Genomic DNA, 25,030 nt, shown 5'->3' on the forward strand with positions numbered 1-25,030 from the left:
GAACTAGTGAAGAAGGAGAGAGAGGGGAGAAATATTAAGGAAATTGGGGATATTTTAGAACTACTTAGTGTTGCTATTCAAGATGATAAACATCTGAATTAAGTAATCATCATTTAATTAGTTTTTTATTGGAATTGTGTTTATTTTTTAAGCCATAAAAATCTTACTCCCTCTCTCAAAAAATTGACTATTTGCTTAGATTTACCAGAAAGTTTCTCATAGAAATGACAGTTTTTATCGTTAACAAATGCAGGAAAAAAATCCAATTTGAAACTTTATACTAATCAAAATCAAATGAGTTTTACTTACAAACAGGCATAGATCTGAACATTAACAATTGAAAATTTGATACTGTTATTTGAATAAAGCTTTTTAATCCCTCTAAGAATCAGTATATAAGATAATTGCAATATTTTTTGGACTTATTACTTTATAATTGACTTTTTTTTTCTAATTTTAACAATTTCTCTACACTTTGAATACTGATTTTCTAACATAACATTACAGTTTCTGAGAATTATCCTTATAACTCAGAATGAGTTCATCTGTAGTTGTAGTTCTATGTCTCCCGAAGCTGGTTTTGGGGAAAAAAAATGTAATAGTTTTAATTTTTGTTTTCCATTCTAAAATAGAACTCTTTAGGATATCGATAACAGGTGAATAGAGATGACATACTGGAGTCTTGCATTCTTGTTTTCTCACCGATAAACAATAATGTTGTCTTGTTTCCAGCTTTATTTTCTGGACCTTAATCTTACTTCCCAACCACAAATATCTCTTGCAAGTATGACCACTGTCCCAGAATGAAATGAGAAATATTTCCCATAAGAGGCATGGGTAACCCACATGTTTAATTAGGTAGTGTACATTAGAGGATGAAATTTTAATTAATATTTGTCACATAAATTAGAATGTTTATTTCTTTGTCACTAGGATACCGACAGTGTACTGCAGAAGAATTTAATTGTGCTGATGGACGATGTCTTTTAAATACGCAGTGGCAGTGTGACGGAGACTTTGACTGCCCCGACCATTCTGATGAAGCACCTCTAAACCCTAAGTGCAAAAGTGCAGGTAACAGAGAATACATAACACTATGCTTATTCCAAAATTTGTCTTTTTTAATGGAAAACTGTGACTCTGATTTTTAGTCTAGTGTGGTATTCGATGAAAGAAAAATGTCGATAATTACACATTGATGTTTCTAGTGATACCATGCAGGATCTTAGTAATCAACTATGTTTTGGAGCTAGTTTTAGAAATTTAGTCTGTGCCAAAACATGAAGATATGAGGCAGTGAACCTGATGAATCCATCACCCAGCTTCCTTCAAAAGAGTCACTTTTCTAAATATATCATTTTATGTAAAGATAATTTTCCTGTATGGACCTATTTGAAAATTCAAACAAAAAAGTTGAGATTTACTGAGAGAAAGTCTGTATTATTCATACTTGGGCAAAATAACATAAATTGTATATAATCTGAACAGAAATATATACATAGCCATACTTGGTCTATTTATCACCTCACTATTCTAAAGACTGACTACATGGTCACATATTTTAGAATAAAAATATAATTACTTTTTTTCATGTAGTTTACATGTCTATAGGCTTCCTTTTATCGTGCTATGATAATGAGTAATGTTCAAGTCATCAGGATAAGAGGAGCTCCAAAACCTGAACTGCTTTCCATAGCTATATTTGAAACAACTATTATTCACTGAAAATGTCCTTTTTATGCCCTGCTTAAAAATGTCAGTGTTATATTTCCAGGAAGAAAAAGAATTTAGAAATTTCTGCGTATTCCAGATTCTTAATTTTTAGTGACATGCAATTTATCAAAGACTTGTAGCTTGAGGGAAATGTCATGCTATCATTGAACTTTTGAACTCATTCTGCACAATATAGATGAAGACAGAAGTACTCCATGAGTTTCCTATAGGTGCTTATTTTCATTGTTAATTTTCATGGTAAAGCAAGATTTACAGTGGGTTGAACAAAGTACAGGTTGCCCTTGATTTTTTTATATATTGTGTGTAAAATACTACACTAACTATAAGGCATTTTTTATGTATATACATTTGCTATAATTTTTGACAGATAAGTTTTTATATTTGTGAATGTTTTCAGCAATAGTAGTATAAAACTATGGCATGTCCTTTATGTTCCATTTGTTTATTTTCTTTTTCCAGAACAGTCATGCAACAGTTCATTTTTTATGTGCAGAAATGGCAGGTGCATTCCCAATGGAGGTCTTTGTGACAATAAGGATGACTGTGGAGATGGTTCAGATGAGAGAAACTGCCATATAAATGAATGTTTGAGCAAGAAAGTCAGTGGATGTTCTCAAGATTGTCAGGACCTTCCAGTCAGTTACAAGGTAGGTAGTCATCAAAAATAGAAAGTCATCAGATACATTGTAATTTGATATAATGAAGACTATTTAATCCAATAGCTGTAAAATTTGAAAAAGCATCAAATTATTGTTAGGTAAAATTATTTAACTGAGGACTTTCTATATTTGCAAACCATAATAACAGTGTACTATAAAACTGTAAAACTATACTCAGGAAAATAAAAAGATAAAAATATATGTTCACTATATGCTGAACATAAAAACATAAGTAAGGGAAGACCAGTGTTTAGAGAGATATTGCTATGTTAATAGCTGCATTAAATATATATGTAACTCTTAAGTTCCCATTTCTTCCCTTCTCCCTCCCATACATCTGTGAAGTGAAATGGACTAATCATTTATTTACCACAACATTGGAGAACACAATATTTTTCATATTAACAGGAAGAAATAAAACAACACATGAATTATTAGGACTGAGAGTGCAGGTATATGAAAAAAAAAGCATGCCTGATACCTTAATTGCTTTTTGTTAGTCCCATTTTCCTTAAGATAGTGATTCACTGACAAAATAGATTGAAAAAAATATCTTTTGAAAAAATCTGTTTCATTGATGCTGGAATGGAGGATGCAAACAACAAAATATTAACATTAAAGTTGTGCATTAAAAGTCATTACTGTGTTTCCCCGAAAATAAGACCTAGCCAGACCATCAGCTCTAATGCATCTTTTGGAGCAAAAATTAATATAAGACCCAGTATTATTTTACTATAAGACCAGGTTTTATAATATAATATAATATAATATAATATAATATAATATAATATAATATAATATAAAATACCGAGTCATATTAATTTTTGCTCCAAAAGATGCATTAGAGCTGATGGTCCGGCTAGATCTTATTGTCGAGGAAACACGATATGTATGTGCGGGAAAATCGCAGGAAAAGCAATTTATTTGAAAATTAGTGTTTTTAATTGAGCAATAGCTCTGTATGAATTCCAGTAGGACAAGGCTGCTGTAAAACACGGAAGTGGTCTATTGCCAGTTCGGACCCGTACAGAAGTCAGATTTTATTCTACTCAGTGAGTGTTGCACTGATCAGAACACACCAGGGTATTGTGCACATTTATGGACATGGCACTTTAAGAAGAACCTTGACAAATTATAGAGTATGCAAACTTGTATATCCAGAAGCATTAGAAGTCTGGAACACATATCTTTGGAAGAAATTCTGCCTGGATCAAAAACGGCTTATTATGTAGCTGTATTCAGATATAAAGTCCTCCTATAGAAAGCATACCTAGTCTGAGTTGTTTCAAAGGTTGAAATTAGTAGGTGGTTCTGATCAATATAAAGAAGACTATTTGAAGATTAGAATTCTTTACGTTGGAATGAGCTGCCTTACCACTCACCACTCAAAGGGTTTCAGCTAGGGCTAAATGTCTTTCTTTAAAGGATGCAGAAGAAAAAAATCGTACACCACAAAGATGTTGGACCACTTTTCCTGCCAGCCTTGACATTCTTTGATAATTCAGGTCTATTTAATGACAAATTCAGCCAAACAAGCATTTTGCCACTTTTAATCTCTGAATTTCTAATGTGCTGATTAATTTAACTACATTGATCAGGGCTTTACTATCGGGTATATAGGTATAGCCTAAACCCACAATAATTATTTTCCCTGTGTGAAAATAGAGATCAAAATGAAGTGTCAAAAAAGCTACATTTACAAAAGAAGTTTTTAGACCCCGTGTTATATTAGGAAGTGGTTAAGTTTATAGACTTAAAACACATATACACTCACTTACAAACACTATGCTACAGATAAAAGGAAACAAGATAGAGTCAAGATGGCTCTTAATGAGATGAGTATGTATCAAATAATTAATTTTGGCACTAAATATTTAGATGTCTAATGAAACAAAAAACATTATTAGTGACTCATGTACACTCAATATAGAAATATTTCCTGAAAAATCACAGAATGTGTCATAGAATTATTACAGGTAACTAATTAAAATTTTAAGTCAGAGGTTATAAATTATTCCTTAGTTCTATCGATATAATACATGTGCCCTATAAGTCTATGTATCTAATGACTATATATATCATAGAACATATACATATCTCTATCTATGTAAAATTTAAATTTCAATGTAGATCAATCTATTTGTGTTTATCCGGTGTATATTTAAACTGTCATAACAATCTTGGTGGTAAAACCTAAAAATGATAGAGTATCAAATGATTACCTTTGACATAATACTCAAAATGAAGTGTAATATTTTTAAAATTCCTTCATTTAAGAAGTACTTTCTGCCCAGAAATACCACATTTAGAAAACTACTTTTGGTAGAAGTCAGTTTCACTCTGAAAAACAAGTTAAATCACACTATTTTAATTACTTTAAGACTCCTTACACAAAAATATTTTTTCATTGATACATTTAAAATATCAGTATTTTCATTTTGACTTCTCTAAAGGGGTTATAGGATGAAACTAGAATTCTAGTTAAAATAAACAATATATTTAACCATTCAAAAATTATATGTACATGATACATGACAGAATTTCTGTGAATAATGTTCCAGAATATATACATATGTCAAAACTAATGAATAAAATAATGCATCTATTAAGGAAAACAAACCAGTATAAAAATTTGAAGAGCTAAGATTGGAATCATAAATAAGAGATTTGAGCAAAGGTTCAAAGCAAATATTTTACATATTGTGTTCAGATATATATGCGTATTTATAGATAGACAGATAGACAGATAGACAGACAGGAAATTGAGTAAAAAGTTTTATGCACAATAAAATGCTTATCTATTTTGGAGGGGGGGAAATGTCAGCTGATTGGTTTCTCTTTTCCAGGAAATGGGAAAAAACATCCAATAACCTAGCTCTCATTACAGTAACAGCAGAACATTTCAAGAAAGCCTCCAAATTCTGAAATAAAATGAAAATTGCTTATGAAAGCAAAATTTAGACCAAAGGTTAGACTGTGAGCAACCTACATGATTGCTGTGAAACGCCGTGTATCTATTCAAAAGGGAATAATAACAGTTAATGAAGCAAAAATCTTATTTTGATGGGAAAGACTATTTACATGTAAAAATAAATGTACTTTTGGGAGAGAAGTAAGTTTTAATGTATACGTTAGAAATGAAATGATCAGGATTTGTCAAATATCACTTTATAAGCTGCAAATAAAATTTCCTAAAAGTAATAAGAAAAGCTTGATTAGCTGTGTATCTTTCTGGTCGCTATGTGATCCTATATGAAAATTAATACAGATTAGGAAAATTTGAAATAGTTTTTGATAAAGAGGAAAATTAAAATGACATTGAATACATGTAAATATCACATCCATAAAAATTGTCTTTTTAAATGACGGTGAGAGAATTTTAAACTGATATTTTCTATTAAATGTAGAAGAATCGCTCATCTTTTATTTTTGAAGATGCAAATGATTATTATATTGTTCCATTCAGTTTATGAAAGTTAAGCTAGTAGAATTTCCCACAGATGTTTATTGATTATTTGCGAGCGAAATTGTTTTTGTGAAAACAAAGTTAATGCATTGGGGAGCAATTTTTTTTTTAATCTTCATAGAGTCAGTAAACATTTTTTTAAAAAAATGTAACTGTTATTATTAAACATCCTAATTGCATTACTTTATAGAAATGTATATTCAGTAACTTTAACCAATTTTACTTTCAAGAAATTAATAGTCCTTAAGTGAGTTTCTATCTAAACCATCTATTTGATATAGTAGTTTTATAAGCCTGACATTAGACATGCAAAGATTTACAGAAATCCCATTAAAATTGGGACACTCTTTAACAATTTTTATAATAGTCTTTGAGAGAAATTCAACATATTCTATGAAATTTCCTTTCATGTGTCCCTTGAATTCAGCACTGCCCTATACCTGCCTCTGGGACTTGAGGCTACCTGAGCACATGATCACATGATATAATTTCTAGTTCTCTTTGGTGACAACTTAAGAGTATCCTGTCAGTTTCTCATTTTCCTTTTTCTAAATTATTTATTTTAAAAACTGTAAAATGTATGACATTAAAATTTATCATTTTAACCATTTTCATGTTTTCACTTCAGTAACCTTCAGTATCTCATTTTCTTCTGCCGTAGAAAGTACTGATTGCCCCAACTTCTTAAATCAGGTAGTAAGTTGAGTCTTCTTAAAGAAAGTAGTATTGTCACATACTCAAATATATTAAGGAGAGTTTGGGAAATCAAGCTGTGGCTTTTGCTTTGATTTGCTGGCTTGCTAGTGGGTTCTAGAGATAATAATAATAATAATAGTAATAATAATAATGATGATGATGATGATGATAATGATAAAAGAAAAAAAGAAAAATCTAAACCAAAACAAAAAATAACAACTCTTTATAGTTACTGAGGATTATTAGATAAATATTGATGAAATTTGTTGCAGAAGACAGTGGTAAAAAGTTAAAGGAATTTATTCCTTGTAAAAGGATTTGGGAAAAGGTTTTATCTTTTGAACTGTTTTAGGTGAAGTTGATGTTGCTTCCCCTCCAAGTAATAACCGCATTTTTGTACTTAAAAAATTTTTTTTTCTACTCCTCAATTAATTGTTGGCTAATTATTTAATATGTACATCTATCTCTTATATTTCTTTCTCAATAGACAAAATATGTCATCATTTTTACCCTCATATAAATGACCTAGATTATGAAATGTTTATGATGACAAACTGTTAAATACTAGTACTCTTAACAGCTTAGAGTTCATAATTCACTGCCCTGCTCAATACTCACAAGTTCCTTTATTCAAATATCACTAAATTGTCCCCTAAAGGTTAATGAGATCATAGTTCTTTGGCCAGTTATGGGCTCATTTTGTATAATTATAATTCCTATATGGCACTTGGCAGGGACTGATTGTAGAACTGAAAGACAGTGACTAGTCACAGTGCCTCATTAATTTTTGGAATTCAAAGACATACATGACAAGACATTGTACTCAGAATTGACACATCAGGTAGTAAATATTTCATATCATCATCAGTGGGTCATATAGAATATGATGAGGATGCTGAAGAAAAGATTTGATGATACAAATTGATGATGATACAAATTGACTTAATAATGGTGGGGAAACTATATTAATATTATTATTTTTCCAGTCAACATGGCAGGTTATGGAATTAGACTCAGTCAAAAAGTATGAATTGAGCCTTACTATGTGTTAAAAATTACAGCAGCCTCACCTCTCCTCCTGGTTTTACCTAGGCAAATTCACTTTTGTACCTCTAGGTTTCTCATCAGTTAACTACGGATAATACCTACATCACAGATTTCTGTAAGACTCTAATGAAATAACATATGTGACCATGTTAGTAATCTTCAAAGCTCAACGTAAAGTTTAATTCCTATGATTGTCAAAGTCTTCTAAAAAGAGAATATAATTAAATAGACAATGAATAAAAGTTGATGGTTTTTTTGGGGGTTTTTTGTTTTTGTTTTTGTTTTTTGCCATTCTCTAGCCACATGGCTTTGGTGCTATCAATTAACTTGTATAATCTTCCCAATGTCAGATGATCAAATGGAGATAGTTGGGAATTTTCTTTTTTCAACTTTACTTAATAGTTGCAATTCTTATTAAAGATTAATCGCTGGGTGACAGAAAGACTTGCCATTATCTATTCTTAAATAATTTTTTTGCTTGAATCATGCTAAAGGGATATCCGATAGGAAAAGACAGTGATAATGATTATGCTTGCTTTTCCTTCCCCAGTGCAAATGCTGGCCTGGATTCCAACTGAAAGATGATGGTAAAACATGTATAGACTTTGATGAGTGCTCTTCGGGCTTTCCGTGTAGCCAGCAATGCATCAATACTTATGGGACCTACAAGTGCCTCTGTACAGATGGGTATGAAATACAACCTGATAACCCAAATGGCTGCAAATCACTTTCAGGTATCGAGTTGAACTTGTCCACTGATACAATCTCATAGGAATTCTGAGTTTTATTGCCATTTTATTGAATTTATTCCTCCTTGCTGTTTTCTTAGAAATCAAAATTCTTCCCTACTTACCTTGATATTGGAATGTGTCACTCTGATTTTGTGTGCTGTCCACAAACTGTTCTGTTTGTATTAATATTGCATTATGATCTTGTGAATTACCAAGTGTTTTTGTTTTGTTTTGTTTTGTTTTAGATTTTGAAAGTGCTCACGGATAAAAACTATCTTACAACTATCTTTAGCATGGCTTCCTGCCGAATCACAGGTTCTGAGGAGCAGGTTTGGCCTAGACTATTAAAGAGCCTACTGTGACAGCTTCTAATAGTTTTTTCCTTCCCCCTTTCACCCCCCACACTCATATGCACATGCCAAGAACAACAGGTCAATAATAATAACAGTAATATTGATGACAACAATAGTAAATCAGCTACCTAAGACTATGTAAATTCTCCCAGTGATTCAGCAAATATTATTAAACTCTGGTTTGTTCTAAATAGTGTAATTAACATTGTAGATTAAAAAAATTCAGTAAAATATGGCCCAGAACTTAAATATATATTATAATTCATTTGGGGAGATTATCACATATATTAAGGTTATACAAAGCAATATATAATAATGACTCTTAAAATAGGCAAAAAATGGTACGTAAGGTGTCTCTTACTTTGCTTTTGAGTAAAACGAATAAAATAGCATTGCCAGTTTCATATATATATATATATATATGAACTGGTGACATATATATATAGTATATATATATATATATAGAGAGAGAGACAGTATATATATATATAGACAGTATACACACACACACACACACACACACACACACTGGTGACAATATTTAAAACATTAGGTTTTTTCTCATCTACTTTCATGAAATAAATACCGGGGTAGTAATTAAAAAATTAGTTTTTCACTGGTAAAATTTTGCACATTATAGAGAAAAAAAATAACTCCTTTCAATTTATATTTTACTTATTTTTGAAATATTCATTCCTGAATCAATTTGTGTATAACTTGGAACCCATTGTTTTATTTGCTAATCTACTGCCTTCGACACTTCTTGCCACATCATGCATTTAATGACATGGGATAAGAAGTAGAGATAAAATCTGAAAACAGTCAGTTTCCATCACTGTAAACTTTACATAAAATATTATATAAAGGAGATGAATGCTAATGATTACAATTTGGGTCTTGTTATATATCCATTCTGTAGTCGTTTCCTACTAACAATAATTAGAAACAAATAATAGTTTTGATGCAAAAACAGTGTTCCTGAAGCATAAAGATTTTGCTAACGAGAGTCTAGATTGTTTCCAAATTGATTGAGGTATCATTAACGTATAACACTGTGTAGCTTTAAGGTCTGCAATGTGTGGATTTGATACACTTACATATAGTAATATGATCACCATCATAGTGTTAACTGAGACCTCCATCACTTCACGTAATTACCATTTCTTTTCTGTGGTGAGAACATTTAAGGTGTACTGTCCTAGCGATGTTCAAGTGTACAGTGTAGAGTATTGTTTTCTATAATCACAATGCGTGTATTAGATCCCCAGAACTTACTCATCTTCCAACCGGAAGTTTGTATTCTTTAACCAACATTTACCCATTTCCCCCACCATTCTACTCTCTGTTTTATTTTTGTTTTTTTTCAGGTTTCACATACAAATGATATCATACAGTATTTGTTTTTCTCTGTCTGACTTACTTCACTTAGCATAATGTCCTCAACAACTATCTATGTTGTTACAAAAAGTCAGGATTGTGTTCTTTCTCGTGGCTGAATAATATCCCGGTGTGTGTGTGTGTGTGTGTGTGTGTGTGTGTGTGTGTGTGTGTGTGTTTATCACATCTTTGTTATCCATTCATCCGTTGACAGACACTTAGGTTGTCACCATATATTTGCTATTGTGAAAAATGCTGTGATAACCATGGGAGTGCAGATATATCTTCGACACCCTGTTTTTTATTTCTTTGGGATATATACCAATAAGTGAGATTGTTGAATCATATGGTAGCTCTACTTTTAACTTCTTGAGAGACCTCCAAACTGTTTTCCATAGTGGTTGCACCAATTTACGTATCTGCTAAAAATACACTGGGTTCTCTTTTCTCCAAATCCTTTCCAACACTTTTTGATGATAGCCATTCTAACATTGTGGTTTTGATTTATATTTCTCTAATGATCAGTTCTCTTGAGCATCTCTTTTTTGATCTTCTTCTTTTATTATTAATTTCAGGAGTAGAAAACAACATAATTATTAGACATTTACACACCTCACAAAGCAACAATGCCAACAAGTCTACTACCCATCAGACACTGTATGTAGCTATTAAAATACCATTCCCAATATTCGCTATACTGTACTTTACATCATATATATATACACACACACACATTTATATATATATATATATAATTATAGTTGACATTCAATTTTTTTTTTGTATTAGTTTCAGGTGTGCAGCACCTATTTAGGCATTCATGTGATTTATGAAGTGAGCCCTTCATAAATTTAGTACTCATCTGCTACCATGCATGGTTTTCACAGCATTATTGACTCTATTTCTCATGTTATCTCACATCCCTGTGACTATTTTGTAACTACCAATCTGTACTTTTTCCCTTCACCTTCTCCCCCTCCCCCAACACCCCTCCCATCCAGCACCATCTGTTTGTTATCTGTATCTAGGCTATTTCTGCTTTGTTAATTTACTCTGTTCTTTAGATTCCATATATAAGTGAGATTATGTGGTATTTGTCTTTCTCAGACTGACTTATTTCACTTAGCATAATACCCTCCAGGTCTACCCATGTTGTTGCAAATGGTAAGATTTCATTCTTTTTTATGTCAGAGTAATACTCCATTATATAAATGTACCACAATCTCTTTATCCAATTGTCTATTGATGGACATTTCGGTTGTTTCCATATCTTGGCCATTGTGAATAACACTGCAGTAAATATAGGGATACATTTTTTGGTTTTTTTCAAATTAGTGTTTTGGGTATCTTTGGGTAAGTACCCAGGAGTTCTTTTTTTTTTTTTAAATTTCTTGAGAAAACTCCACACTGTTTTCCATAGTGGCTACAACAGTTTGCAATCCCACCAACAGTACATGAGGGTTCCCTTTTCTCTACATCCTCGCCAACACTTGTTTTTTGATTTATTGATGATAGCCATTCTGACAGGCGTGAGCCAGTATCTCATTGTGGTTTTTATTTGAGTTTTTCTGATGATTATTGACGGTTCAGCATCTTTTCATGTATCTATTGGCCATCTGTAAGTCCTCTTTGGAAAAATGTCTATTCACGTCCTCTGCCCATTTTTCAACTGGGTTGTTTGTTTTTTTGGTGTTGAACTGTATGAGTTCTTTTTGTGTTTTTTTTTTTTAAATAGATTTTGGATATTAACCCCTTATCAGATGTATAATTGGCAAATATCTTCTCCCATTCAGTAGTATGTCTTTTCATTTTGTTAATGATTTCCTTTGATGTGAAAAATCTTTTTAGTTTGATGTAGTTTCATTTGTTTATATTTTTTGTTTGTTATCCTTGCTCAAAGAGATATATCAGTAAAAATATTACTAAGAGTAATGTCTTAGAGTTTACATCCTATTATTTTCTTCTATGAGTTTTATGGTTTCAGGTTTTACATCGAAGTCTATAACCCATTTTGAGTTTACTCCTTGTATATGGTGGAAGAAGGTGGTCCAGTTTCATTTTGTTTAGCATATGTCTGTCCAGTTTTCCCAGTATCATTTATTGAATACACTGTCTTTTAAACAGTGTAAATTCTTGCTTCCTTTGCTATAGGTTAAATGACTATATAGGCATGGATTTATTTCTGGGCTCTCTATTCTGTTTCATTCATCTATTTGTCTGTTTTTATGCCAATACCATGCTGTTTTGGTTACTGTGGCCTTGGGGATGGCCTCACCTTGAACCTGCCCATTGTCCTGCCTGCAAGGCTGAGCTGCTCAAAGAGCCTCTTTAGTTGTGTGGGTCGGGCTGGGTGACCCACTCTTGAGAGTACCTCCAGGGATGCAGCACTAGCTGGGAATGTCTGGTAGTTTTTATAAGGTTAATGCAGATTCATCTCTTGTACCAGTGCCTGGGCTGTGACCACTTCACAAAAGCTCTGAGAACACCATAGCCAGCCCCTGCTTACCTCAGGGCAGTACCTGGCCTGTGACCACCTCACAAAAGCTCTGAGAAAACCGCAGCTAGCCACCACTCATCCAGGGCCTGCAGATCACCGACAGCAACTCCGGAGAGGCTATAGCACAAGTTGTAGCTCACTGCCCAGCACCAAATGTTCCCCATGCAGCCACAAGTCAGCCACCACTGTGAAAGGGTTCTGCAGCTTGTGGGGTAGACCCAGAAGTCTAGAGAGCCCCTGACAATGCAGCACTAGGTGGGCGGGGTGGGGTTTCAGGGAGTTACAGGGTGTTGGTGGTGGTTTTTTCAAAGTTAATACACTTTCAGTTCTTGCACCAGTGCCTGACCCATGACAACTTCACAAAAAAGCCTTGAGAGCGCCACAGCCAATCACTGCTTGCCTCAGGCCCACAGGTCCCCCAGAGCCACCCACGAGAGATTTTGGCACAGATTGTGGCTCTTGAGCATCTTTTCACATACCTGTTGACCTCCTTGTTTATGTCTTCCTTGCAAAAATATCTACTCTTTTTCTCTGACTTTTTAATCAGTTTTTTCTTTTATTTTTGTAATGAAGTTTAATGAGTTCTTATATATTTCAGATTTTAACCCCATATCTGACATGATTTCCAAATATTTTCTCCCATTCCATAGGTTGCCGTTTTATTATACTGATTGTTTCTTTTCTTTGCAGAAGCTTTTTAATTTGATGCACTCCCTTATTTATTTTGCTTTTATTGCTTGTGTTTTTTGTGTCATATACAAAAAATCATTACCAAGACCTATATCAAGGAGCTTTTTACTCTATGATTTCTTCTTGGAGTCTTATGGTTTAAAGTCTTATATTTAAATTGTAAAGAACAGAATTTCTTAACTATTGATGTAAAGCATGACTGATTAATTTCATATTTACAAATTGAGACTGCATTGACAGGGATGACAAGGCATCAGCAACTTGAGAGCTGACTCTGTTGAATAGGGTTCTGAGTCTCAATTTAGCTCCCAGGATTGATTGATTGAGGATACTGCCATCACTAATGGAAGGGGATGTCCAGCATGTGTGACACACATTTGTAATCCCTGACATAGAGTACACTAAAACGTAATATATCACCCTATGTGTTATATGTTTACTGTGGAACTAAATGTTAAGAAGAAGAAAGTAATAATTCAGGACATAAATTAAACAGGACAGAAATTCTATAACTGTAAATGATTTGCAATGAAATTTACATTAAATTACATAAAATGACTATTTTTTAATTTTTTTTCTAATTTCTACTGACATTAAATTCACTTACCTGGCAACTAAGTACATGAATATATCTTAGACACAAAGATATTTAGACAGGTTTTCATTGATCTAGGATTATAACAATCAAGAATGTGGTCAAATTGATTTTAAATTAGTCAGATCTATAGCCAAATAAATATACTATACAAAACTTTCTGAATAGCTTTTATTTATGAGTCCATTTTGTTTCCAAATAAATTCTGTTGAGAAAACCAATCTAAAGGTCTAGAGGATATTCATCTATATGGAGCATGGTCAGATTCTTCTTATTATTATCTTTTCTAGATTCTAGGAAAATGAGATACTAAAAGATATTGGACAAACAATAAGAAGGAAATAAAGACTATTAAAGGATTAAAAAAAGAGACTTTGAGAAAATAATTAAAATTAAAATTAATAGAGATTATAGATCCTGTACTTCAGAAAGTATTTAAGAAAAATCCCCAGGCAAATGAAAAAAAATTACATGGAGGCAATGATACTCTTGGTTTTCATTGAAGTTATTCTTAGAAAGTAAGGTAGTTATTTGATTATCAAAAAAAAATTTTGGTTGAATGTTTATCTATATTGTAGGTATGAAATATAGGGGTAGCTTTTTTAATTCATTTCAAAATTCAGATTATAACAGCAGATATTTCTACTAATTTCAAATAAAATAGATAATTCAATATTCAAGATAATTGATGGAAAGAGAGGGTTTGGGTTTAGAATTATTTTCATTTTTTGTTCTGTGTAGGTATTTGTTTTTGTTTTCATTTTTTTTCCATCTTAACAGCAACGGAGGTGCTGAGTATGAATTTTTTAACAATTAATCTGCCAGAGGCAAGTGCATTTAAATTTATATCATTTCAGAAATGAAATTGAAACAAAACAGAGTTGAAAACCATACATATGAAAAGTCTAATGTGTTTTTTGTCTTGGTATTTAGATGAAGAACCTTTTCTAATTCTTGCTGATCATCATGAGATAAGGAAAATTAGCACTGATGGCTCCAACTACACACTTTTAAAACAGGTATGACATTCTCATGATGATTTCATAATATTCATTATGGCTACTCCATTTGTGCGTTAGAACCATAGAAATACCTCACAGTTAGAATTTATGAAACACTATTCATGGATGCCTGCATTTGTGTTTATGAGATTACCATCAATTTTATTTTGTTTGAATTGTCCATGTGATGCTCTGACTTTGTCACATTACACCACATCAAAGAAAGTAAAAGATTCAAAGTATAATAAATGTAAAGCAACAACTATCTCAAGAATAGCTAGATTATAGAAAGCCTAAAATTCTCTGTTAAGGTATTTTTTGCATTTCCCAAATTGTTTCCACCCCTCGCCCATCTTGGGATTTAAATATAAACATCTTTTAAGTTTCTGCGCATGGACAAAGAAATAAAACAGGATGATCCCTAGTGTTTAAAATTTGAAATTAGCAAAGAAGTAAATGTGTGTTTATAACCCAGTCATGGTTAAATGGTGGCAAAGCACATATTTTCAGTCTTACCCTCGTCATCTCTCAACCCATCCCAAAACCCAAGAGAATCTGGACTTCTGTTTTGATGTTTGAGTCCTATTGTCAGAGTTTATTTATATGTGTTATTTGATATGAAAATGTATAATCTCCATTTTATGACATGATAGAAAGCTGTGAATTGCTCACCACATTTATTTCCCCCTCCCAGTCTGCAGTATAAATAGCAAAAAATCAAATGATTAAAATTAAAGTGACTACTACATAGACTAGAGAAATCACATATAGTTAATTATAGCATGTTTCTAGTTGTCAGGAGAAAGAGCTTCTTTGGGATGATTCATTTTGTATCTGCTCTGCTACAAATTTCTCTTCATCCCAAACTGTAGTGACATGAACATGTGAAAGCCCTGTCTAGAATAAGTGTGCCAAAAATAAGGATTGTTCTTATTCTTGTAATATATTTATGCCAGCATCAGGCACAGGCAAAAGAAGCCATTCATGTAATTTTTTAGCAACATAAAGAATACTTAATTAAAATTGTTTTTGCACTCTACTGATAGATTCCTTCACTGCTGTTGTTAGAGTTTCTTAATTTTGCTTAAGGATTTAATCTTATTTTAAGTGCAAATATTCATTCGCAAGTATGATATTGACTCTTACTGACAGAGTTGGATTTTCCAGCTTTCCTCATAGTCCCGAATAAAAATGAAAATTTCACATGAAAATCCAGATTTCTAGCTACTCATAAAAAAATATATATATATGAAGGTGTAGCAGTGCTGGGCTCACATCCCTGAATGGCCATAATCCAAACTGTGCAGTGTAGCGGCTACCACTCTGACATGGAGCCCATGCTTTCCAAATCATTAGAGTCCTCAAACTTTCCATATGCTTGCCACACGTATACCTTCCTTAGTTGTGAATATTGGTGAGGTTTAGTCTCTTGCTCTTGAATTTGGATTTGCCACCAACATTCAATGGATCAAACTGCCTCTCTCTCTAATTCTGAGCCTGAGGTGATTGAGTAAAATATAAAATATATTCATGTTGCTTATGAAAACTAAACAGAAATCTATTAAAAATGTAGAAATTAGGCAACTCTCTCATGTCTATAAGAGATGAATACCCATAGAGCAAAAGCTAAAGTATGTATAACTGCTTTAAAACAGAAATGTTTCCGCTAGCCAAATGATTTTCTGCATTATTTAACTTAATTTATTTATTTTTCTGTACAATCTAATTTTAAGCTTATAGCAAAGTTACAAGATACTGAAAATTATTTCTCTTGCAGTAGATCTCCATATGCCCTCTATACTATCCAAGTTATGTGTGCCAGCTATTGATTTCCTTGCATGGTCTCTGGAAAAAGGACATGTTCATTTTCTCTTTCCTAAATTGTGTGTGTTCTTTATTTGTTATTATTTTTTAGCATTTCTTTCTTTTAGACTGTGCTATCTTAAGAGAAAGTTCTCTTTTTGGGATACTCTAGCTCAGCTGTACCACCAATATAACAACACTATTTACTGACTTCATGAAAGACCCATAACAGAGCATAAATGGCAGCTTCTTGCTTTATTTTCCAACCCTGTGGCTCTGGACATGTCTGTTGATATCTCTTTTGTTGTCTTTCATAGCTAATATGGTATCAGAGATCGTTCTTAATGGATCAAAATGATTTTTTTCTTCTATGCATCATTTAAAACCATTTCATATAACGAAACCACTTTAACGCATGCTTTCAGATAACACTTTTTTTCCTGGTGGCATAATTTTAGACTGTTGTCAGTCACTAATACCTAAGTGGGATGAATTTCAGACAGTTTCTTTAATGCACTGTTTATGAAAATAAAGAGGGAGTGAGGAAGATGAAGAAGCTCATAAGGACTCTGAATACCTGTGTTTTTGGAAATCATTTATTAATGGTGACCACTGAGTAAGGAAAAAGAGACCCCCCAAAAAGTAAAGATAACCCTCACATCCAGTTTTGACTGCATGCTGTTTGAAATATATCATTTCTACCAGAGGCCATATTTTTATCCATAACTTTGTCATAGCATTATAGAAAATTCCAAGAAGTTCTAGGTAGTAAAAAACCATTTACCCCCCTCAGAGATTTGTCTACATATGGAGAATGAGGTAGAAAAGAAAGGTAATTATCTCTCCACATTTTCTCTCAGTCAATATAAATTAAAAGACAACAACATCCTTGTCTTAATTATTTGGGAATCTTTTGTATAAGTTATTTAGGAAGAACGATTTATCTTAACATCATGAGTTTTGAGTTTTGGTCTCTGTTATCATCAGTAACGATCTCAAGAACCTTTGTAGCATCTAATTATAAAAACTGGTAGATGATTTTTTTTTCTTACCCTATGTAGTCTAGAATATAGTTATAACTAGACCAACTATAACAAATTCATACACCACATTTAGAAAATATACTGTATAACATTTAGAAATGAAAATCAAGTAGCTTTCCATTATGTTATCTGATTCAATTCTAACAGTGCCTTTTATTCCAGTAAAATTGTGTAGAGAAACAAAACACAATTTCCTAAATTAATCATCTTGAACCAAAGGGTACAAATCTTCAGCTACAGAAATGAAAGAAGCAAATAGGATTTTGATGAAACCAATTTTCAGCTCTGAAATCACTGGGGTGACTATAGTTTTTAGACATTATTTTGACCATGCCCACTGCTGTTTTAATGTTCTTCACATATGATTCTGCAAACAGCATTGCACTGTTTTCTATTGGGATGAAGGGTAAGCTGTAGAAAAATGACAAGTTTGGTTAGAAAGATATGTCAGAATTCAGCTTCAATTTCTCTACATTTAAAGCTTTAGTTTATTATATTAATAGTTGATTTAACTAAATTTGGAATTGGATTTTATTATATAAATTGATTGTTATAAAGAAAGGAATAGAATAATATTGCCATGACTGAGGATCCTGGGTAAATCTTTGCTAAAGTTAGCAGGTTTCTCTGTACCATTTCTCTCTAATTCTATGATTTATATCCAATTAGAATTTATATCCAATGATTTATATTCAATTAGAATTTATGTCTAATTCTAATGATTTATATCCATCTGAATTGCTGGCCCATCGCAGAACCTTAACCCATTTACTTTATTTATTTACATGGTGAAAAAAGCATTTGAATGTAAAGAATGTTATAGACTACCATTGAAATATATTTAGTAAACCCTTTATGAAGCTTGCAATATGTTCAATATTAGTGTTACATAGGCAATTTCCTAGATATGCATACTTAAGTACATTTAGTTAAGGAGTCCTCCAGTTTTTAATGAATGAGTTTGAGTGAATCTTTTGAATCTGTGACTAAACATTTGTTTTTGTTTGTTTGTTTGCTTAGCATGTATTGTCATTATTCTTGACTAATCATGTCATCAGTAAAAAATATACTTGCATTTATTCATCTGGGCATAGTGAGGAATTTACACCGAGTCATGTTTACTTCCTTGTATTTTGTTTATGGCCAATGGCACACTATTCTGTGGGCATAGGCTATTTCAGGTTACCTTTACAATCTGGAGGTGAAGAAAAAGAGATTGCTCACATAAAGCCAATAAAAACATAAAATTTGAACCTATGATTTTAAAACCATCACTATTAGACATTAGCCCTACTGTCAGAAGAAAAGAAAAAAAAGGCAATATTTGCAAGACCTTCTCTGAGTTGCTTCTATACATAAGTTATCCGTAGTCTTGGAGATGATTATAAAGAAATAAAATCTGAACACAAATAATTTAGTTTTGGCCTGATTCTTGTAAATAACTATATAAATCTAATATAGTGTTATTATCAACAAATTCTAAATTTTGAAAATAGATGTGGGAACTGAAATCAGATGTGGCAAATACCATCCTTCCTCCCAAAAACCAAACCAAAGCAAATAAAAAACTTATCTCTCTGAAGATGCTAATCCTCATCTATAAGACTGCAATTGCTTATAAATTACTCCTAAACTAATTGAGACTTAACTACATCTTTAGGGGGAATATTGATGTAAGCAAGCTTACATCAGATATAAAGATAAAGATTTCTTGGGGCTTCGCCAAGTATCTGTAGTATCTATCATTAATTTTTTAATCCGTAAGAATTGATATATTAATAAATGATTCAAGCCTTAAAATGAATTAACACAATTGAAATTTCTGATCCAAGTTTTGTTAGCCCGTTGGGGTAGTAAATCTATGAACCCTAACAATGGATCAGAATTAAACTAACCCCTAAGTAATCATTTCAATTCCCAGATATCTGATGAACAGTCCTCAAACAAAATCAAACAGCAGAACTGCTAACCCAAAGAGCTGTAGCATCCAGAAACTCATCTGCTGAATTCCTGTTCAGTTTTGGTACCTCCTTAAAAATGCATAACCAGGCATCTAAAGTGAGGAGTTTCCTCATATTTCCACCACATGGGGAAAAAAAAGATGTTGACTATCCAGTTTCACTTTCGTCAAATATTCATCTAAGGTTATAACGTTTAAATTTGAATATGGCATTGCATTACCTAATGGGCCACTTAAAACATGAAAAGGAAAAAAAAAAGGAGGAGGAGGAGAAGGAAGAAGAGTAGGAAGAGGAGGAGAAGAAGATCTCATTTATATATTTGAGACAAAAGCTTTAAAATTCTTAAACCTTCTTTTCTGACTTTAATCAAATGGCTGTCCAGGGATCATCATAAATCTTCAGGGATCTTCTGCTTTTCCATTTTAGATGTGTGTTCTTTTCTAGTTGCTCTACAGAACAGACAATGATAACATCAAATTTATTTTTAATATTAACCTAAAGTGAGAATCTTTCACTTTTATCCCCAAAAGCAGGCAGCTTTGTTGTTGTTGTTGTTTGTTTGTTTGTTGGTTTGTTTTCCTTACTGTCTATTTACTTAAACCATTATCTATAAACATTCTGAAATTGCTGTATCTTACTTAGAAAATATTTTCAAATAAATAATGCAACATCTTAAATGCATGGTGTTGGGGAAATGTAAATATGTGATGCTTCTAAAAAGAACTGGCTACAAATGCTATTCTTGTAATAACCATAAATATGTAGGTACAAAGGGACATAGTGATTTTTATAAATTCCTAAAACATTTAAAAATAATTTCTATTGACTATTCAAACACATTCATTTTTTTAATTTTTATTATTTTTTTTTTTTATTTTTAGGGATTAAACAATGTTATTGCTATAGACTTTGATTACAGAGAAGAATTCATCTATTGGATTGATTCCAGCCGACCCAATGGCAGCCGCATAAATAGAATGTGTTTAAATGGAAGTGATATTAAGGTAACTAGATATCACAGAAATGGGATTATTGGATATTTTATTGGTGTGGTTGAATTGAATTGACAATGTTATTTGGTGGTAATGATACAACTCATAGAATGTATTAGGATTGTTTGAATCTCACATTTTACAATGTAAGTTTAATATATATTTTAAATATGAAATATGGGGTTTTTTTTATCCTTAGGTTTCATTATAACACTATTACTTGCAATCACATAAAAATCAAATTGAGAAAATAAAACTTGGACCCTTAGTCACATCTCTAGAAAATGTAATGGATGCTTTCAGCTTGAATGATTAGTACTTCAGATCAATTATGTTGATTTATATAAAATCAAAAATAGAGTCTGAGAATGTGTAACTAAAAAAAATAATTATTAAATTATAGGTTAAAATTATAACACTATTAAAGTTAACCTACTGTAGGTAGAAATAATTGAATGCATTTGTGTAAAATCATGAATGTTCTGATTAGACAGCATCATAATTAAACATGTCACATTCTAGATATGAGATACTTCGCACCATTTCTATGTTATCTCAAGTTTCAAAATAAAATTATTTGCACTGTATATGTACAGCAAATTTATTAAAAAGAAGTTTAAATACAAGTAGGTAGAATCCGTCAATTACTTTAACTTCTTTAGCCATGTATAATATCACACAGACATATTTCGTAGAAGCAATTAATTTTGAAAATAATAATTAAGTTTTGAAATCTGTGTACACAACCACCAGTAGGTTGGGTTCTAGTGATGTACAACAACTGTATTCAATGATGGTTTATATAGTGAAATATCAACATATGATGAAGAACAAGGAAGGATATATTTTTGTTTCGTAATTTAATTATTTGATATTTTATATAAAAACTCAAAGTTATATTACTCGAACTTGATCATATTTTTTATAAGATATTTAAAAGGTTTGGTTATCTTTATATTTTTTGAAGATAATTTAATATTTTAAATTTTTTAAAGGACGTTAATTCACTACTAACTTGGCAGTATTATCTCATTACTACTTTAAATTATGTCACAATGTAGGGTTGCAAAATGCATCTTTCATCCTTTGGGATTAATAATTCACTGATTTTCATTGAAATTATCAGACATGACAATTTTCCAAATTTGGAATCTGGGGGAAAGGAGAAAAGATGTTATGCAGTTCACTGTGGTAGATTGATATCAGTAATTGCTGAAAATGTTCATGTTGTAAACAAACACGTTTTTGTTTTTGTTTTTTAATATCTTTACTATCTATGGCATTTAGGAAATTACTATAAAATTTCACTAGTGTTTTTTTTTTTCTCTAACTGTGTAACTATTGGCTTCTATACAGCCCCAAGTTTCAATTATTTCTTTCATATAGTCCTCAAAGCACTGAAAACTCAGAAATAGCAGTCATGTAGATAAAAAAAAATTTAGAGTATTTCATATGCATTGTATCTGTACATAAAAAACTTACATCCTTATTATATTTGATATTGACATGGGACACAAATGAGCACGATAGTTGTATGAGAATAATTTTACTTTCCTTTGGTTAAGTTAAAATACTTAAGGTATGTTCTACCTTGTGTGAGTGTGAGTGTGTGTGTGTGTGTGTGTGTGTTTGTGTGTATGTGTGTGTGTTTTCTGTCCTTGTAGTAGATCATTTAAATAGGGCAAGAACAGTTGGGGGAGTGGTCAATGCTATTAGTATCTCCCCTAGAAACTATTAAAGATAAATATAAATAATTGTGTGTGTGTGTTTGTGTGTGTGTGTATTTTTGTGTGAGATAGAATTTTTACCCCAAATATTAAGACAAGTAAACTATAATAAAAATGTAACCAATAACTGTGCAGGTGTCCATCAGCTTTTTAAAAAAATTTTATTTAGCTGTTTTGTCTTTAAACCCGTGTGTAATTTCTAGGGGCCTGATTACATATTGGGTAATTTCTCAAATATAAGTAAGAAATTTTATTAGGGTAACTTGTTCTATGTATTAATTATACTTATCTAAATTTCATTTCTAATGTGTAAATAGAATTACATATCTCTATAAAAATCAAGAAGCAATTGTTCAGTACTTACTCTAGACATTTACACTGTTAATTTCTAAAATTCTTATTTTGTTAGGTAGTGCATAACACAGCCGTCCCCAATGCGCTTGCTGTCGATTGGATTGGAAAAAACCTCTATTGGTCTGACACAGAAAAAAGGATCATTGAAGTATCCAAACTCAATGGATTATACCCTACTATACTCGTTAGCAAAAAGCTGAAGTTTCCCAGGGACCTGTCTTTAGATCCTCGAGCTGGGTTTGTAACAAGCATTGAACATCTTAAATTAGGATTTAAGACTGTGGATTACATGCAGTGTGGTAAATCCTGTTTTGTAGTTTTTAACATGGAAACCATTAAGTGTGAATGTTCAGATATTCTTATAGATAAATCAAAAATAGAAAGGTGACTATTTCCATGAAATTATTTTTAAATGATGGGATTTTACAGCAAGTATATTTTAAAGTTTTAAACACAACTTTCTAACTAATCAATAAATATATTGTGGAAATGAATAAAAAGTACAGATTTCTTCTGTTTTAGTGCCTTTAAATCTTGGAGCAAAGACACACGAAGAACAAACACTTGGATCATGTTTCTCAGCGTATGTGATAGTCACAAATGCGGATGATGTAATTTCTGTACTGCTTTAGAGCACGAGACATGAGTAGTATCCATGGAAAATAAATAGCAAGTTGTATTATGCATGTATTCAAAAGGAATCACACAGTGGCAATATCACGAAAGTTTCCTATTGGCTCTGTGATTCATTGGTGTTTCATTGTGAGAATGGAGAACAAACAAGTCATTGTCAGGATCAAGGACAGAAGGCTGGAGATTTCAAATGAGGGATGAATGCACATTAAGGTGTCAACACAGTCTGTTGTGTGTTTGCTAAAGTTCTATAGATTATGACCATTATCATTTACTTTCAATTATGTTGTTTTGGTAGGTAGAGAAGGCATGTCTTTCCGCTGTTTTTTGCACTATAATTTAGAGTTAACACGTACTCCAAAATGATCTCTGTAGAAGTTCAACCTGCCCAACACACTCATTAAAATAACAAATTTAGAGAAAACTTTTATGCTTTAAAATAGGACACATTCACAGGAGCAAGTTTTATGATAACTGTAGTGCTCTAACTTTTCTTCTGTCTAAATTAATTTCACATATGTTTCACCAAATCACTGCATTTACCATACCATATGCAACCATTAGATTTTGCTTCTTGCTAATATACTGACTCTGTTTTTTGGCCCCTTAAGTTTATAATTGGCAAAGTAATCATGTCATCATTTTGTAGCTTAATTTTAAACATTAATTTGGGTAAAAGCAGTACCCAATAGAGAAAATTTGTGCACTGTAAGTATTATTCTGTTTCCAAGGTAATATGCAAGTTTTGACTTTTTACTATATAATTATGGATCCATTTTTTTACTTTTAAAAATATTTATTTACCATAGCAACAGAAATTTCGAAAGTGTCAATTCTATTTTAACTGAAACAGTGTCATAAGAGAGTCGGTTTCTATAACTTTCAAGAAATAATGAACAAACATACTAAATTTGGTTATAATCATCATTCATTCATAAAAATATGATTAATTTAATTCTCTTTGTATTTTATCAAAATATATTTGTTTTACTGTTCCCTAACCGTTGTTTTGTTCTTCAAAGTCAATATGACTGGCTTAGCTTCTCATTTTCTACTACTCAAGATGCTTCATTTTCTAAATGAAAGTACAAGACTTATTGATAATAATAGTATTTTGGAATTTCATAGTTATAATGCAAAAACTGCATCCCAGCCTAGTGAACACAGCTAAATCTAGCTTTAAGATTTATTTCTCCCAGATTACAGTCATTACCCCATGAACTGAAAGCAGCCTTGAGTTATCATCGACAGGAACCCAATCACCAAAAGTGCCAATTAAAACAGTGAAGTATTAAATCATTGCAGATGTTACGAAAAACTCTCTTGATTTTATTTTTGTATAATATTTGGGTTATGATATGAATATGCCATATTATAACTAAAGAAAGAGATAAAACTTGGACCTTTTTATGAAACTATTAAAGCCACCTATTCTAACAGGTACAATGTAATGACACCTTTTTGTCCACGCTGTTGTCTTAGTTCTCCAAAGTGAGATGAAAGGGTAAACTCGATTTTAGCTTTTAGAGTTGAGCTTCAGAATGAAAATGCCGTACCGTCTCAAATAGTGTGCAATCATTCCATAAAAATTACAGGTTAAATTGTAAGATTATTTAATAAAATTGAGATTTAATCTTTCTACATTAGATTACCATAGTTATTTGCATATAT

General features: G+C 31.8%; 1 protein-coding gene across 1 annotated transcript in view; it reads left to right on the forward strand.

The window, feature by feature from the left end:
* LRP1B (LDL receptor related protein 1B) overlaps window positions 1–25,030 on the forward strand; it is a 1,793,989-nt gene that overhangs the window by 1,548,970 nt on the left and 219,989 nt on the right. Inside the window, exons 54-59 of the mRNA XM_033112843.1 lie at window positions 934–1,074; window positions 2,194–2,381; window positions 8,153–8,336; window positions 14,779–14,864; window positions 20,535–20,657; window positions 22,782–22,963. Coding sequence (XP_032968734.1) covers window positions 934–1,074; window positions 2,194–2,381; window positions 8,153–8,336; window positions 14,779–14,864; window positions 20,535–20,657; window positions 22,782–22,963 — 904 coding nt within the window. The remainder of the gene's footprint in view (window positions 1–933; window positions 1,075–2,193; window positions 2,382–8,152; window positions 8,337–14,778; window positions 14,865–20,534; window positions 20,658–22,781; window positions 22,964–25,030) is intronic.

This window comes from Rhinolophus ferrumequinum, chromosome 8 (assembly GCF_004115265.2).
Source record: "Rhinolophus ferrumequinum isolate MPI-CBG mRhiFer1 chromosome 8, mRhiFer1_v1.p, whole genome shotgun sequence".
Classification (NCBI taxonomy): domain Eukaryota; kingdom Metazoa; phylum Chordata; class Mammalia; order Chiroptera; family Rhinolophidae; genus Rhinolophus; species Rhinolophus ferrumequinum.